At 47.2% G+C, this 14780-nt stretch overlaps 1 protein-coding gene across 6 annotated transcripts in view; it reads left to right on the top strand.

The window, feature by feature from the left end:
* Nucleotides 1-14780, top strand: part of srgap1a (SLIT-ROBO Rho GTPase activating protein 1a) — a 115943-nt gene that overhangs the window by 75428 nt on the left and 25735 nt on the right. For 4 of the 6 annotated variants that reach the window (XM_010883340.4, XM_020056798.2, XM_020056799.2 and 1 more), the window contains exons 9-15: nt 1347-1544; nt 3083-3167; nt 4257-4284; nt 7466-7574; nt 9622-9682; nt 10534-10611; nt 10902-11036. In XM_010883340.4, coding sequence (XP_010881642.1) covers nt 1347-1544; nt 3083-3167; nt 4257-4284; nt 7466-7574; nt 9622-9682; nt 10534-10611; nt 10902-11036 — 694 coding nt within the window. Of the gene's footprint in view, nt 1-1346; nt 1545-3082; nt 3168-4256; nt 4285-7465; nt 7575-8419; nt 8454-9621; nt 9683-10533; nt 10612-10901; nt 11037-14780 lie in introns of all 6 variants that reach the window. The other 2 variants (XM_010883342.3, XM_010883341.3) reach the window with 1 other exon arrangement.

The following is a 14780-nucleotide window of genomic DNA, read 5'->3' on the forward strand; positions in this document are numbered from 1 at the left end:
ACAAAAGAGCATCAGTTTTGTTTTTACTGAACGGTTGTAAAGAACTGGTGTTCAGAAATAAGATTTAATTCCTGTTAAACATTCAACACAATTTATACATTATATACCCAGTAAAGAAACATTATTTTTGACTTGAACAGTCCGTGTCTAGTGGAATCTTACATTATAGTGTCCTCTGTTTTAATTAATGGTATATGCTTCATCAACCCCCAGTGCTCCTGGAAAAACACTCGCCCTGACAGCGAAGTGGCAGTTATGGAAATGAGGCTTAAAAGCCTGGGCACTATTCCTCCCTACCTCGTTCCTGACTGGATTCTATCTAAGAGTGCCTGCAAATTGATTGCTGTGTTCCTGAGTCATGCTGAAGGACTGATGCGTTTGTCATGCTGAAGGACTGATGCGTTTGTCATGCTGAAGGACTGATGCGTTTGTCATGCTGAAGGACTGATGCGTTTGTCATGCTGAAGGACTGATGCGTTTGTCATGCTGAAGGACTGATGCGTTTGTCATGCTGAAGGACTGATGCGTTTGTCATGCTGAAGGACTGATGCGTTTGTCACGCTGAAGGACTGATGCGTTTGTCACGCTGAAGGACTGATGCGTTTGTCACGCTGAAGGACTGATGCGTTTGTCATGCTGAAGGACTGATGCGTTTGTCATGCTGAAGGACTGATGCGTTTGTCATGCTGAAGGACTGATGCGTTTGTCACGCTGAAGGACTGATGCGTTTGTCACGCTGAAGGACTGATGCGTTTGTCACGCTGAAGGACTGATGCGTTTGTCATGCTGAAGGACTGATGCGTTTGTCACGCTGAAGGACTGATGCGTTTGTCACGCTGAAGGACTGATGCGTTTGTCACGCTGAAGGACTGATGCGTTTGTCACGCTGAAGGACTGATGCGTTTGTCATGCTGAAGGACTGATGCGTTTGTCATGCTGAGCGGGGAAACCGGGGGGCTGTCAGAAAGCTCTCCTCACGTTACTTTGACATGGGATCGGAAATTTTTAGAAGGAGATGGTGATTTGAATAGGTGACAGCGATGGCAGCGGCAACACGGTACCATTAAACTTTGCTCCCGTTGGGGGATGTTGGTGGGCAAACAGTGGGACTCTATTCAAAATGTTTTACTAACTCTCTCTGCTGCTCCCTCAAGTACCCTTCCCAATGCCTAGGAGCTCTGATGTCCTAAACCCTGTTTCCTCGGCTCTCTGATCCATGGTTGTTCCTAGACACCAGGTCCTTCAAGCCGGACACGGGTGCCGAGTTCACGACCACTCGAATGGAGAAACCAGACTACATTGTTAACCTGTCTTAAAAGCCGCCCTCCTCCCTGTTTTCCCACCAGATCAAGAAAACATCAGAGGCCACTCTGACCACCATCCAGGACATGGTGACCATTGAGGATTACGACGTGTCTGAGTGCTTCCACCACAGCCGCTCCACTGAGTCTGTCAGGTCCACTGTCTCCGAGACCTACCTCAGCAAGCCCAGCATCGCCAAGAGGAGGGCCAACCAGCAGGAGACGGAGCAGTTCTACTTCATGGTGGGTGGACTTGCCATTATTGGTTACGTTCAGGACTTCACTGAATGGGTCCACGTCGCATTCATGTCCGTCATAGCAAGAGGTAGCAACAGCAAACAATGATTTTAAGCCTGAGACTCAGAGCTATTCAAAAGCATACACTCACCTAAAGGATTATTAGGAACACCTGTTAAATTTCTCATTAATGCAATTATCTAATCAACCAATCACATGGCAGTTGCTTCAATGCATTCAGGGGTGTGGTCCTGGTCAAGACAATATCCTGAACTCCAAACTGAATGTCAGAATGGGAAAGAAAGGTGATTTAAGCAATTTTGAGCGTGGCATGGTTGTTGGTGCCAGACGGGCCGGTCTGAGTATTTCACAATCTGCTCAGTTACTGGGATTTTCACGCACAACCATTTTTAGGGTTTACAAAGAATGGTGTGAAAAGAGAAAAACATCCAGTATGCGGCAGTCCTGTGGGCAAAAATGCCTTGTTGATGCTAGAGGTCAGAGGAGAATGGGCTGACTGATTCAAGCTGATAGAAGAGCAACTTTGACTGAAATAACCACTCGTTACAACCAAGGTATGCAGCAAAACATTTGTGAAGTCACAACACTCACAACCTTGAGGCGGATTGGCTACAACAGCAGAAGACCCCACCGGGTACCACTCATCTCCACTACAAATAGGAAAAAGAGGCTTCAATTTGCACGAGCTCACCAAAATTGGACAGTTGAAGACTGGAAGAATGTTGCCTGGTCTGATGAGTCTGGATTTCTGTTGAGACATTCAGATGGTAGAGTCAGAATTTGGCGTAAACAGAATGAGAACATGGATCCATCATGCCTTGTTACCACTGTGCAGGCTGGTGGTGTAATGGTGTGGGGGATGTTTTCTTGGCACACTTTAGGCCCCTTAGTGCCAATTGGGCATCGTTTAAATGCCACGGCCTACCTGAGCATTGTTTCTGACCATGTCCATCCCTTTATGACCACCATGTACCCATCCTCTGATGGCTACTTCCAGCAGGATAATACACCATGTCACAAAGCTCGAATCATTTCAAATTGGTTTCTTGAACATGACAATGAGTTCACTGTACTGAAATGGCCCCCACAGTCACCAGATCTCAACCCAATAGAGCATCTTTGGGATGTGGTGGAACGGGAGCTTCGTGCCCTGGATTTTGCATCCCACAAATCTCCATCAACTGCAAGATGCTATCCTAAAGAATCCTAAAGAATGCTTTCAGCACCTTGTTGAATCAATGCCACATAGAATTAAGGCAGTTCTGAAAGCGAAAGGGGGTCAAACACAGCATTAGTATGGTGTTCCTAATAATCCTTTAGGTGAGTGTATATTCTGTAGTGAGCGGCTAGGCTTTTCTCAGTAATTCTGTCCTCCTGGCTGTCTGAAGATAGATATAATGTGATAACGCTTTGTTGTCATTGTGTCGTTTGTCCTTGACTGCCTTATCAGATGTTGGTGTCTTAAGGGCAGGCAACACTCACTTTGCTCAACCGCCCTAGTAATTACTTGGAGTTCTCCACAGAAATTCCGGGAGTTTCTGGAGGGCAGCAATCTCATCTCCAAACTGCAGGCCAAGCATGACCTGCTGAAGAAGGCTCTGGGAGAAGGTAAGAGACTGGATACTTCCAATGTCCTGGGCTACTTCTTGTCTGTCTGTTGGTCTGTCCACCATCCAGACAGGATAGAAATAACTGTGCTTGCTTTGGCTAAGTTGAACTAAGCAGGTTTCCATATGTCTGGAACAGTATGCCTCAGCTACTGTCTGTGTTCATTAGGCTGGGGTTTGTAAGGAAACTCTTGACTAAGTGAAACAGGAAGAATGCATGAACATTTTTACCAACATTAACTCAGCTAATGAGAAACAGGTAAAAACATAATGGGTCAATTCTAAGAAATGTCAATTTCAATCTACCCTTGATGCAGTCACATTGCTTCTGTATTACTTTCTCCATTGGGCTGTACAACCGAGATGCAAATATCTGCATTCATGAGCCAAGTCAGAGTTAAAGGGATTATGCCAATGTATGATCCCTCTTAGTGATCAATTGGTGGTTAGCTTAATGGTCTGGTAGCATTAGTGTGGTATGACTGTTCTGGCCGGGGTCCCTGTGTTCTACATTGGTGGGATCTCCTTAAGCCCTTTGACTAAGCTACTGACAGCACTGAGTTGCTAGTCCTACTGCATGTTAGCTAGCTAGCTAACAGTTAAGCCTGCTCTCAGGGTGGTCTCAGTCAGTCAGTCTGTAGGCTGTGTAGGGATAGAGGAGGAGAATGGGGACTAACGCGATCTACAAGACATAAAATCCTGTGCATGTCAGTGTTCAGGTGTGTCTAGGTCAGTGAAGCCAGCCCCACCAGTCTGTTTCCCTGACAGGTTGAATCACATCCATGGACACCAGCTTAAACCATTCCTGCTGTTTCAAACTATTTAAAGGTGTTGTGTGTCTTGACATGTTGAAACACGCATATTTAAAACACCTAAAGTTTCAGTTTGAGTGTTTTTATTTTGAATGTTGTTTTCCGGCAGGTTAACTAGGCTGCGTATGTTACCGTGTGAGTCATGGTGTGTGGGCAGATGGCTGGGTGCTTTACTGAGCATAAACAAGAACACAATGGTCTTCTTGGTCTTTGGGGACAGGTCCCATTTCTCATTTCACGCCCCTCCCCCCTATGTCCCCTCTTCTCTGTCTTTACAGGTCACAGGGGGGACTATATGACCACAAGGTAAGACACCGCCTCCCACATTCTCTCTTAGCCTCCCACATTCTCTCTTAGCCTCCCACATTCTCTCTTAGCCTCCCACATTCTCTCTTAGCCTCCCACATTCTCTCTTAGCCTCCCACATTCTCTCTTAGCCTCCCACATTCTCTCTTAGCCTCCCACATTCTCTCTTAGCCTCCCACATTCTCTCTTAGCCTCCCACATTCTCTCTTAGCCTCCCACATTCTCTCTTAGCCTCCCACATTCTCTCTTAGCCTCCCACATTCTCTCTTAGCCTCCCACATTCTCTCTTAGCCTCCCACATTCTCTCTTAGCCTCCCACATTCTCTCTTAGCCTCCCACATTCTCTCTTAGCCTCCCACATTCTCTCTTTGCCTCCCACATTCTCTCTTTGCCTCCCACATTCTCTCTTTGCCTCCCACATTCTCTCTTTGCCTCCCACATTCTCTCTTTGCCTCCCACATTCTCTCTTTGCCTCCCACATTCTCTCTTTGCCTCCCACATTCTCTCTTTGCCTCCCACATTCTCTCTTTGCCTCCCACATTCTCTCTTTGCCTCCCACATTCTCTCTTTGCCTCCCACATTCTCTCTTTGCCTCCCACATTCTCTCTTAGCCGCCTCCATTCTCTCTTAGCCGCCTCCATTCTCTCTTAGCCGCCTCCATTCTCTCTTAGCTTCCCACAGTCTTAGTCTGTAATAAGATCCGTTCCAAATGGTTCTGTTAACTGAAGTCAGCCAGGAACCCTTTATTGTCTAGACAGAATGTTGTCTCACTGTAAATAGACTGGTTTACAATGAAAATAATGTAACAAGAAAGGTTCTCCCTTCACCTTACACACAGAATATGGACAGTACAGTACCTATGCTCCAGTTCTTCCTTTATTTTTGCTCACGCTCTCATTTTTTATCCCTGATCTCCCTCTCTCTCCTCTCTGGCCAAGAGCTTTTATTGCAAATCTCAATTCTACAGAATGATTCTGAAACCCATACCCCCTTCATATAGCAAAGCAATGTTCTTTCACATGGAGAGAGCATGACAGAAATACTAAACTTTGCATGCAAATGCACTGACTGTTAGTATGAAGATTAAATGCCCTCGGGAGGAAATATTTAAGGTTAGGACCATAAAAAATTATTAGAAGATTGTCTTGAATTTAAATAGTCTGATATAATACATAATCAACAAGGCATGAGAGTGTGTGGCAAATGTATTAAGCTACATGGCATGCATTGATGCAGTCCTTAACTGTGGTTACTGATTTGATTAAAGCATTCCAATATACCACAGCGTTGCACCCATCAGCATTCCGTCTTCAAACCACTTGATCTCAGAGTTGTAGTGGAGGTACACCATAAAGGAGAAAAAGGGGTTTCTTTATGTAACCCAAGAACGTATACACTGTTACATACAGACAGGTGATGAATTAAAGGAAAAACTTGAATAAGTAAGTGCCAAAAGAGGTGTACTTTATGATACAATTAAGCAGTTAACACCCCAACATGCACTGTGGGATGTATAAATATGCTAAGCAGGCCCAGTTGACCTTGATTTTGAATCACGATGCCAAGAGGAAAGGATCTAAATGACTTTGAAAAAGGGTTCATTATAAGGTCTCTTCCAGCAGGACAATGTCCCTATCCACAGGGCATTAGGGGCCACTGACTGGGTTGATGAGTATGAATATGACAAATCCTTCGCTGTGGCTTTCAGAGCCACCAGATCTCAACCCAATTTAACACCTATGGGGGATTTTGGACTGACGTGTTGGACAGCGCTCTCCTCCACCACCACCATCACCAAAACACCAAACGAGGGAATATCTTCTGGAAGAATGGTGTCCCATCCCTCCAGTAGGGTTCCAGAGACTCGTAGAATCTATACTAAGGCGCATTGAAGCTGTTCTGGCGGTTCTTTGTGGCCCAACACCTTAGACACTTTCTGTAGTTTTTTCCTTTAACGTGTCACCTGTCTATATACATACTGCCGATTGTGTAGAAAATATTTATACTGTATATGTGTATACTCATTTTAAGTACAAAGTAGACCTCAGAAGTGATTTCCCTAATGTGGTTTAAGCCGTGTTGTGGACTTGGAACATCCAATTGTGTTGTTTTCTGTTAACTTTGAAAGCTAAGTGTTTCCCCACAGTGTTTCTCAGTAAATGTTTCCATTAGAATGACAGAAGACTTCCAGTCTCTATAAGCAATGGAGTTAGAGTGCAAATGACGAGAAGACAATCCTGCTCGTTTCTGGGTGGAGTTTCCTATACTGAGGAGTCCAACCCATTCTACACACACACTCACACACACACGTTGTGAGGGCCATGCTACCATATGGGGACACCTCACACACCTCCTGGCAGGACTGGTATTTCCATGACCTTTGACGGGTGGATGTGAAAAGGCAGGCTATCAAACCCTCTGTCTCAAACTGCCTCTAGTTGATACTGACCGCTCACCAAGACTAATAGAGATGGGAGCATTTGACACTTTGAAGCACAGAGATACATCCTGCCTGTCCTGTCCGACCCCATTCACACAAGTCGTAGGTCGCACTTCACGAGTCATACGCCAGCATTTCACATTTACATGGTGCACCTGAACTCTCAGATGTTAAAATCAATCAATCAATCAAAATGTATTTATAAAGCGCTTTTTACAACAGCAGTTGTCACAAAGTGCTTTACAGAGACACCCGGCCTTAAACCCCAAGGAGCAAACAACAGTAGTGTTGAATTTCAGTGGCTAGGAAAAACTCCCTAAGAAGGTCGAATTTTAGGAAGAAACCTAGAGAGGACCCAGGCTCAGAGGGGTGACCAGTCCTCTTCTGGCTGTGCCGGGTGAGATATTAAGAGTCTAATTGGAATAATAAATAAATTTCTCCTGGCTAAATCCAGAGTATATTCGATTTTAGACTAGGTCAGAAGTATGACCAGGTGGACAAGGACAGGAACAGCAACGGTCCCCCCAAACCAGGTAATCCGCAGGTGTGGACCAGGACCTCATCTCCTTCTAAAATTTAAAATTGGAGGAAACTGAGAAAAGTTAGTAGTACATCATCTGCTTCTTTCTGTGCTTCCTCGTAGTCAAAATTAATTATATTTAATTCGTTTTTTTTATTAGTTTATTTTTGTGGTGGCAGGTTGATTTATATAGCTTCTGTAACATGGTTTTCATTTTCCAGGCCTCCCAATGTGCCGCCAAAACCTCACGGTGGCACCAGTAGGAGGGCTAGGCCCCGCTCGGTGTTTAGCGTTAAGTTGTTTAATGGCAATCTGGAGTCTTTTGTCAAGGTACTGGTGAAGCCCGTCCTCGGAACGCTAACCACAGTCTTTCGGAACGCTTAACGATGACCGTAACTCAGTCACCTCTGCTTTGGCTTTCCCTTGGGGTCTGTTTATAATCTTGACCACACGTCAGTGGTTCTATCTTTTGGCTTCTCTCTGCAGCTCTGTGGTCTCAGATACTGGGGAAGCAGAGGGGGGCTGCTGTGAGGGTTTATCAGGGGGAGGGTTTGTAAAGGCAGAGCTGAGGGCAGTAAGTACTGGAGGAGATGGAGCGGTGCTAGGTAGCCCTGTTCCTGGAGTGCTGCAGGTTCTTCTGGGTTTTGTCAACGCCAGTCACCACACTGACCTACTTAACTGGCCGGTTGATGGTTTATGGATTCGACACACCTGGTCTTCCAGGCTGTCTGAATGGGGACGCGAAGGGCTTGCTTCCACTCCAAGGCCATGGTTGTCTACCCCTGAAATAGAGGCATGATTTTGTCTCTTCCAGCTTCCCCCCTGAGTCACTGCTGTCATCCATGACATTAGTATTCCTCCCCCTCCTCCGTCCCTGTCTCCTGGCGGGTATGAAAGCAGCCATTGTCACCAGGGTATATGTGACAGCCAGGGTGCCGTGGCCAGAGTGATAAGGGATCCAGCATTCCTCCCTGTGCCCCGCTGCTTCCCCCTGTGTTTGGTGCCCGCTCTGTTCTCAGTGTGTGGGGGTCTGGATGAGGGCTGGGCTGTGGTACTGTAGGTCTCTGCTGTGGTGATTTAATCTGGGTTTCGCCTTTCTTTTCTCTCTCTCTCTCTCTCGCTCTCTCTCTCTGTTCCCCCTTTCTCTCTCTGCTTCTTTCTGTGCTTCCTCGTAGCCGTGGACGACGAAACTCCCACACCAGACACCAGGTAGAGTGGACACACAGTAGAGTCTAGAAGAGTCTGTCTGTGCTGATGTCCTGTCTGTCAGTCTGTCTTGCTCCTTTTCTGCCCGCCCCTAACAGCCCTGCAACTTCCTGTCTGTGATAACCGTTGACCTTTGTGTGTTGATGTGCAATAATAACGCCTGGAGGTTTGCTCTGATAGACTGAAATGCCCGCATCTATTGGTGTAATTTCACTGCTATTTAAACTGTCCAGAGTTGCAGCTGTACTCCTGCAAAACGTGGCCTAATCCTGCTCCTCTCTACTCACAGTTCCTCTTGGATCACAGGCTCAAATTATTCCCAGCACTTATTTTATCCATTCCAAGATGTACATTGATAGTAATTGGATTGCTCTTATGGTCTATCTTGCTTCGTCATTACATACGCATTCAGAGCAGCCGACCAGTGCCCATGTAGCTACAAAGCATTGGTAACCAGTGGTTCCCGGAACCCTAGCATGGCTCGTGTGTTTGGGACCGTGTGTCTGTTTCCCATGGGTGAAAACAGATCCACCACACAATTCCAAGCATGTAATAGTTCTGTTCTGCCAAGTCTACCTTGGAGAACAAATCTTGTACTTTGAGAGGGAGGAACGTAGTTTCTGTAAAGGACGGCTCCTCCTCACTCCCTCTCCAGTCTAGAAGGAGTTTGGGCTAGTAGATGCATTACATCACTTATCGGGATGCCATGGCGTGTTGACGTAACACAATAACCCGATAAATGAGGCTCCGTTTGAGTGGTGCAGGGCAAGAGGAGCGCTGGCATGGCCTGTCATTGAGTCAGTGAGTCACTACTGTAGATTTACTGATCTATCAGAGTCATTGAGGCGTTCTGCATTTCTGGACCTGAATAAAACCTCAGTCTGTCTCTGTAAACCTTCAGCATGATAGTGTCTCTCCACCATTTAAAGCTACAATCTGGGATGCATTATTTAGCTAAGTGGCAGCCACAGCCCACGATATACATATACTTTTGTGGAAATGACCACTTAACAGTTTTCCAGATCCCAGATTGCACCTTTTTGAGTTGAATAAAGTTGGGCATGTAAGAGTAAATGTATACGACATGTGAGACTGCATAATGTAATGCATGTATTTAAGGGCAGTATTACCTGTTAACAATGTTAACGCTGCCATTCCTCTTCTTATGAAGGACTCTGGACAAGCAATTCCCTGTGTGGTTGAAAGCTGCATTAGATTTATCAATCTTTATGGTAAGTTCATGAACCATAGGGTTGCCTTTATTGCCAGGTTTCACAGAAATGCAGTGTATTCCATATTTCCAGCTTCCCTCACAATTTCTTACATTTAGGAAAACATTTAGGATTTCTTACAAGAAGGAAAACCTGGACATTATTTGAACATGCTGTCAGTGGGTTAGTTAGACCGATGCTTTGGCGGATCGTTGTTTGGGCGGGGTCAGTTTTTCCCATGTAATTGTTTCCGATCCACAGCCAATGGGATGCAACATGTGCACATACACTTAACCCCTTCACACACACACACACACACACACACACACACACAGCTCACACCCTTCCCACATGAGTCTGATAGCTTAGTTGGACTCACTGTGAACCACATTAGTTAAACTCCGCTCGAACATGTGGGCTTCAGCATTTGAGGACAGGATGCTTATGACCCCCCTCTCTGCTCTGTGGACCCTGGGGAGCGGCCTTCTCGTGACGAGGTACACGTCAGCCAATTAAGCTCAGAGCTGACCTCTGACCTCTGTCCTTATTAAATGCTAATCCTGGCTAGAGGACACTTTTGTCAGATGTGATTGCGGTCCCTCTCGCTCATTAATTATCTTTAATTGGAAAAGTGATGGGCTGTAGGAACAGGATGTGGCTTTTAGCTGGGGATTTATACTGGCTCCTCCATTTGCACTGGTGGTCATTTGTAATGTCACAATAGTCTAAACGATTTGTTTTTTCTGTCTCCTCTCTCTCTCTTTCTGTCCATCTCTCTCCCCCACTCTCCCTGGAGTCTACCTCACAATCTCTCTCTTTCTCTTCCTCTGCCTCTATGTCTCTGTTGGGACTCGGTCCTTTCTTCTCCACAGGCCTACAACATCAAGGCATATTCCGCGTGTCGGGGTCTCAGATGGAAATCAATGATATCAAGAACTCTTTCGAGAGAGGTAGGATGTTATTAAAGAGCCGGTGTACTCAATTTTCTAAATTCTACTTCCACACCCTGAGGTCCAAATAACACTGTGAAAATCCATGAAGCGTAATTATGTCTTTTTGATCAAATAACATATAATAGTTGTGAGACAGAGGCCTGCTGGACCTCCCTTGGTCATACATAGTTACTCATAACACTGGTCAAATGTGTGTACCCAGGGTGCAAGTTAGTCATTTTCTTCTAGTAAGAGGAAGTCCTTGCCCTCAGACCACATGTCCTCACATACACCTACCGGTCTCCCAGGTAACGATCCACTGACAGATGATGAGAACAACCAGGATATCAACTCTGTAGCCGGGGTTCTCAAACTCTACTTCCGGGGCCTGGAGAAATCCCTGTTGCCCAAAGAAAGATTTAACGACCTCCTGTCCTGCGTTAGTAAGTATTTACCGGTCTTCCCTGTCCGTCTCCACACACACACACACACACACACACACACACACACACACACACACACCAGGGTTTTCAGCAGATGTAGTGTGTGATATTTAATGGGATTGTGTTGTGACAGAGCAGTCCTCAGATCCATGAATGTGGCCTCATCTTGGCGTTGATGGGACGTCTAGCAGAGGAAGGGGAGACATTAAGTTACGTGCTCTCTGCAGCCGAACTATTAACGTTCCGCATGACAAATGACAAACAGCCTCGATAATGGACGTCATCGTTTCTCCTCATGTTCGCTACACGTGGTAGGGCCGATAGGGGAATTTGTCCTTCGCGCTCCATCCAGCCGTTGGACTTCAAATGGAAGATGCCTCCAAAGATTTCCGGTTCAATTTTTATTTGAAACACATTCTCAGAAATGGCCTGTCCTTATTGGACGATCTCCACAGGAGGTCCGGAAGAGTCGTCCGCCCCTCTGCCCTGGGTGGCGCTGAGCCAATTTGACCACAGTCTGTGGGATGCCAAGGCACCTCCGGTGCGACCGTGACCCGGATTCACACTTCTGACCGCAGGACTGTGACTTGAACCAGTTCACAAAGACATTGGACAGTCACTCGTTTGCATAAGAATGAAGACCAGTCACCAGCGGGCGGTTGGGTGAAGAATCCATGGCGGCGTCTTCCACTGCATAACAGCTGGATGGACTGTGAGGAACAGACTCGCGTGTCACCAGTACAATGTGTGGTTATACTCCCCTCATCCGGGCGGTTTTTCCATCAAGAGAATGTTGCTGTGTTCCCCAGTCTTTGTGCCTGGGGGTGAATAGTACCGATCTGTCTGTGTTCTCCACTGACTAGAGCATTCATGGGGTGAGCCGGGACACAAAGCTCACCACGCAGCCTGGCGTAGGGGGTGATGAAATGTAGGACGGCACAACCACCGTAGTGTCCGCATCAAGCCATACCGTTCTCTACCCTGCCACAGATGGCCACATTGTTCCAGCCTCGGGACGCTCTTTGGGAGGGGGACTCGCTCTGAACCCTCTGGGACGTCATGTGGAGTAGTGACTGTTGGTTAAGAACAATGGAATGGCCGAGCTAGCGGCGGGTCACGTGGTCTGTTCAGCATGTGGCGTCAGGCCGTTGGTGGGCGGCGTCAGGCCGTTGGTGGGCGGGGTCAGGCCGTTGGTGGGCGGGGTCAGGCCGTTGGTGGGCGGGGTCAGGCCGTTGGTGGGCGGGGTCAGGCCGTTGGTGGGCGGCGTCAGGCCGTTGGTGGGCGGCGTCAGGCCGTTGGTGGGCGGCGTCAGGCCGTTGGTGGGCGGCGTCAGGCCGTTGGTGGGCGGCGTCAGGCCGTTGGTGGGCGGGGTCAGGCCGTTGGTGGCCGGCGTCAGGCCGTTGGTGGGCGGCGGTGGGCGTCGTGCAGGTGGGGGGGTGCCCAAGCACATGCACCTCTTGGAGTTGGCGTGGGTGAATGACTGAGTAATATGGCACTGGTCTACGCTTGTGAAGTGTGTGATTGATGGGGATTCCCTGTTGTTTCCGTCCTGGCAGGCCTGACGTAATGGAGCCTGGACAGTGGGCCTGGCGACAGCGGTAATAAACCCCTCCCAGCGTACAGCACAGTGTGATGTTTAAATGACTCGCCAAGTAAAGACATGGATCTGTGCATTAGTTTGTCTCTGTATTTTTTGTTCAGCGCAGCGTATTGACCTGGTGTCGTGATGTTGTACAGTTACAAATGCCTGCTTAGCCTGTCAGTCTTTCACTTTGGGAACTGCTGCGTGCGAGCTATGGTGACTGTGTGAGTGTGAGATGGCGGGGGGGGTGACTTCTTTAAATAGCATCCATCTGAAGTGCTCAGGAACCATGCGGTAAGAAACCTAGTTAGGTACTCATGTAAGACGGATAACATAACGTTTTCCCAAAGCCCATTTCCCAGGTGGCCCAAACTCGTTTCACGGTGACAGTGCTATTTCAGGAAACCATCGTCATGGCCAATAAAAGAATGAGTGGTGGTTTGGAATAGAACGGTTGGACGAGGGAAAGAGAAATGGATTGGCTTTTTGTGGTTGTTCTAATAGAATACTAAGGGAATGTCTGGTGAGATGTTGATCATTTTGGCGGTAGAGACATACATGTACGTCTCAAGTGTTTTTTTTTTCCTCCACCTCGACGATAAGTGATGTGAGAAATGAGAGCGATAATGACAGAAAGAAACAGTGTTAGGTCTGTACATTGTTACTTTCGTCCGGTATCGTGTCCAGAGAGTTACCATCAGTGAATTCACTCAAGCAGGCAGACAAACACACAAACACACATACACACAAACACACACTGTCTTCCTCTCCCCTCTCATCGAAAGTTTAACTTTCCTGCGATATTTAGGGCAGCAATGGAACTGGAAACAGCAGGACTTAGTCCGGTGTGATTTATGACTGTGCAATTGTCCTCCACGATATTTATAAATGTTGTTCCCGGTATTTCTAAGAACAGCATCCTTCGTGGTTATGGAAGCAGATCGGAGACAGCTTCCACTGTAGTTGGTCTCCAGAGACTGGTAGCCTGTTTAAAGAGGGCAGAATGCAGCTGAGCTAGTGACTGTTCAATGTTCAGGATGGTTAAACCAGGCTACAGAGTTTTGGGCCCTGTCCTAATGGCTTGAGACCTGACACCTGCAGGCACTCTGGGTATCAATGAGGAAGTGGTCACTTCCTTCAGAGGAAGGTATAGCTGTCATTAAATATGCAGCTCTGCAAAGTGGCGTGTCAGGCACATCTTAGAGCAGGGATGATGCACAGGCAGAAATGGGCCCTGAAAGGCACCTGATTCACTGTGACAGGAGGACATTCTCTGGATGTATTGGCTTATCTTTAGCATTCATGTCACGACTTAACACAGAGAGACCAATGCCTCTTCAGACAAATGCAGCTACAGAACTAAATGGCTTCAGACTGCAAGGAAAACTCACTTCTCTGGACTAACCCCAGGCTGCAGTGGAAACTCACTGATCTGGACTAACCCCAGACCACAGGGGAAACTCACTGATCTGGACTAACCCCAGACTACAGGGGAAACTCACTGATCTGGACTAAGCCCAGACTACAGGGGAAACTCACTGATCTGGACTAACCCCAGACTACAGGGGAAACTCACTGATCTGGACTAACCCCAGACTACAGGGGAAACTCACTGATCTGGACTAACCCCAGACTGCAGTGGAAACTCACTGATCTGGACTAACCCCAGACCACAGGGGAAACTCACTGATCTGGACTAACCCCAGACTACAGGGGAAACTCACTGATCTGGACTAAGCCCAGACTACAGGGGAAACTCACTGATCTGGACTAACCCCAGACTACAGGGGAAACTCACTGATCTGGACTAACCCCAGACTACAGGGGAAACTCACTGATCTGGACTAACCCCAGAATACAGGGGAAACTCACTGATCTGGACTAACCCCAGACTACAGGGGAAACTCACTGATCTGGACTAACCCCAGACTACAGGGGAAACTCACTGATCTGGACTAACCCCAGACTACAGGGGAAACTCACTAATCTGGACTAACCCCAGACTACAGGGGAAACTCACTGATCTGGACTCACCCCAGACTACAGGGGACACTCACTGATCTGGACTAACCCCAGACTACAGGGGACACTCACTGATCTGGACTTTATTCATCACCATGTCTCCCATTCTGTGTATCAGAATTCTGTAAATGGCATCCTTT

This window comes from Esox lucius, chromosome 19 (assembly GCF_011004845.1).
Source record: "Esox lucius isolate fEsoLuc1 chromosome 19, fEsoLuc1.pri, whole genome shotgun sequence".
Classification (NCBI taxonomy): domain Eukaryota; kingdom Metazoa; phylum Chordata; class Actinopteri; order Esociformes; family Esocidae; genus Esox; species Esox lucius.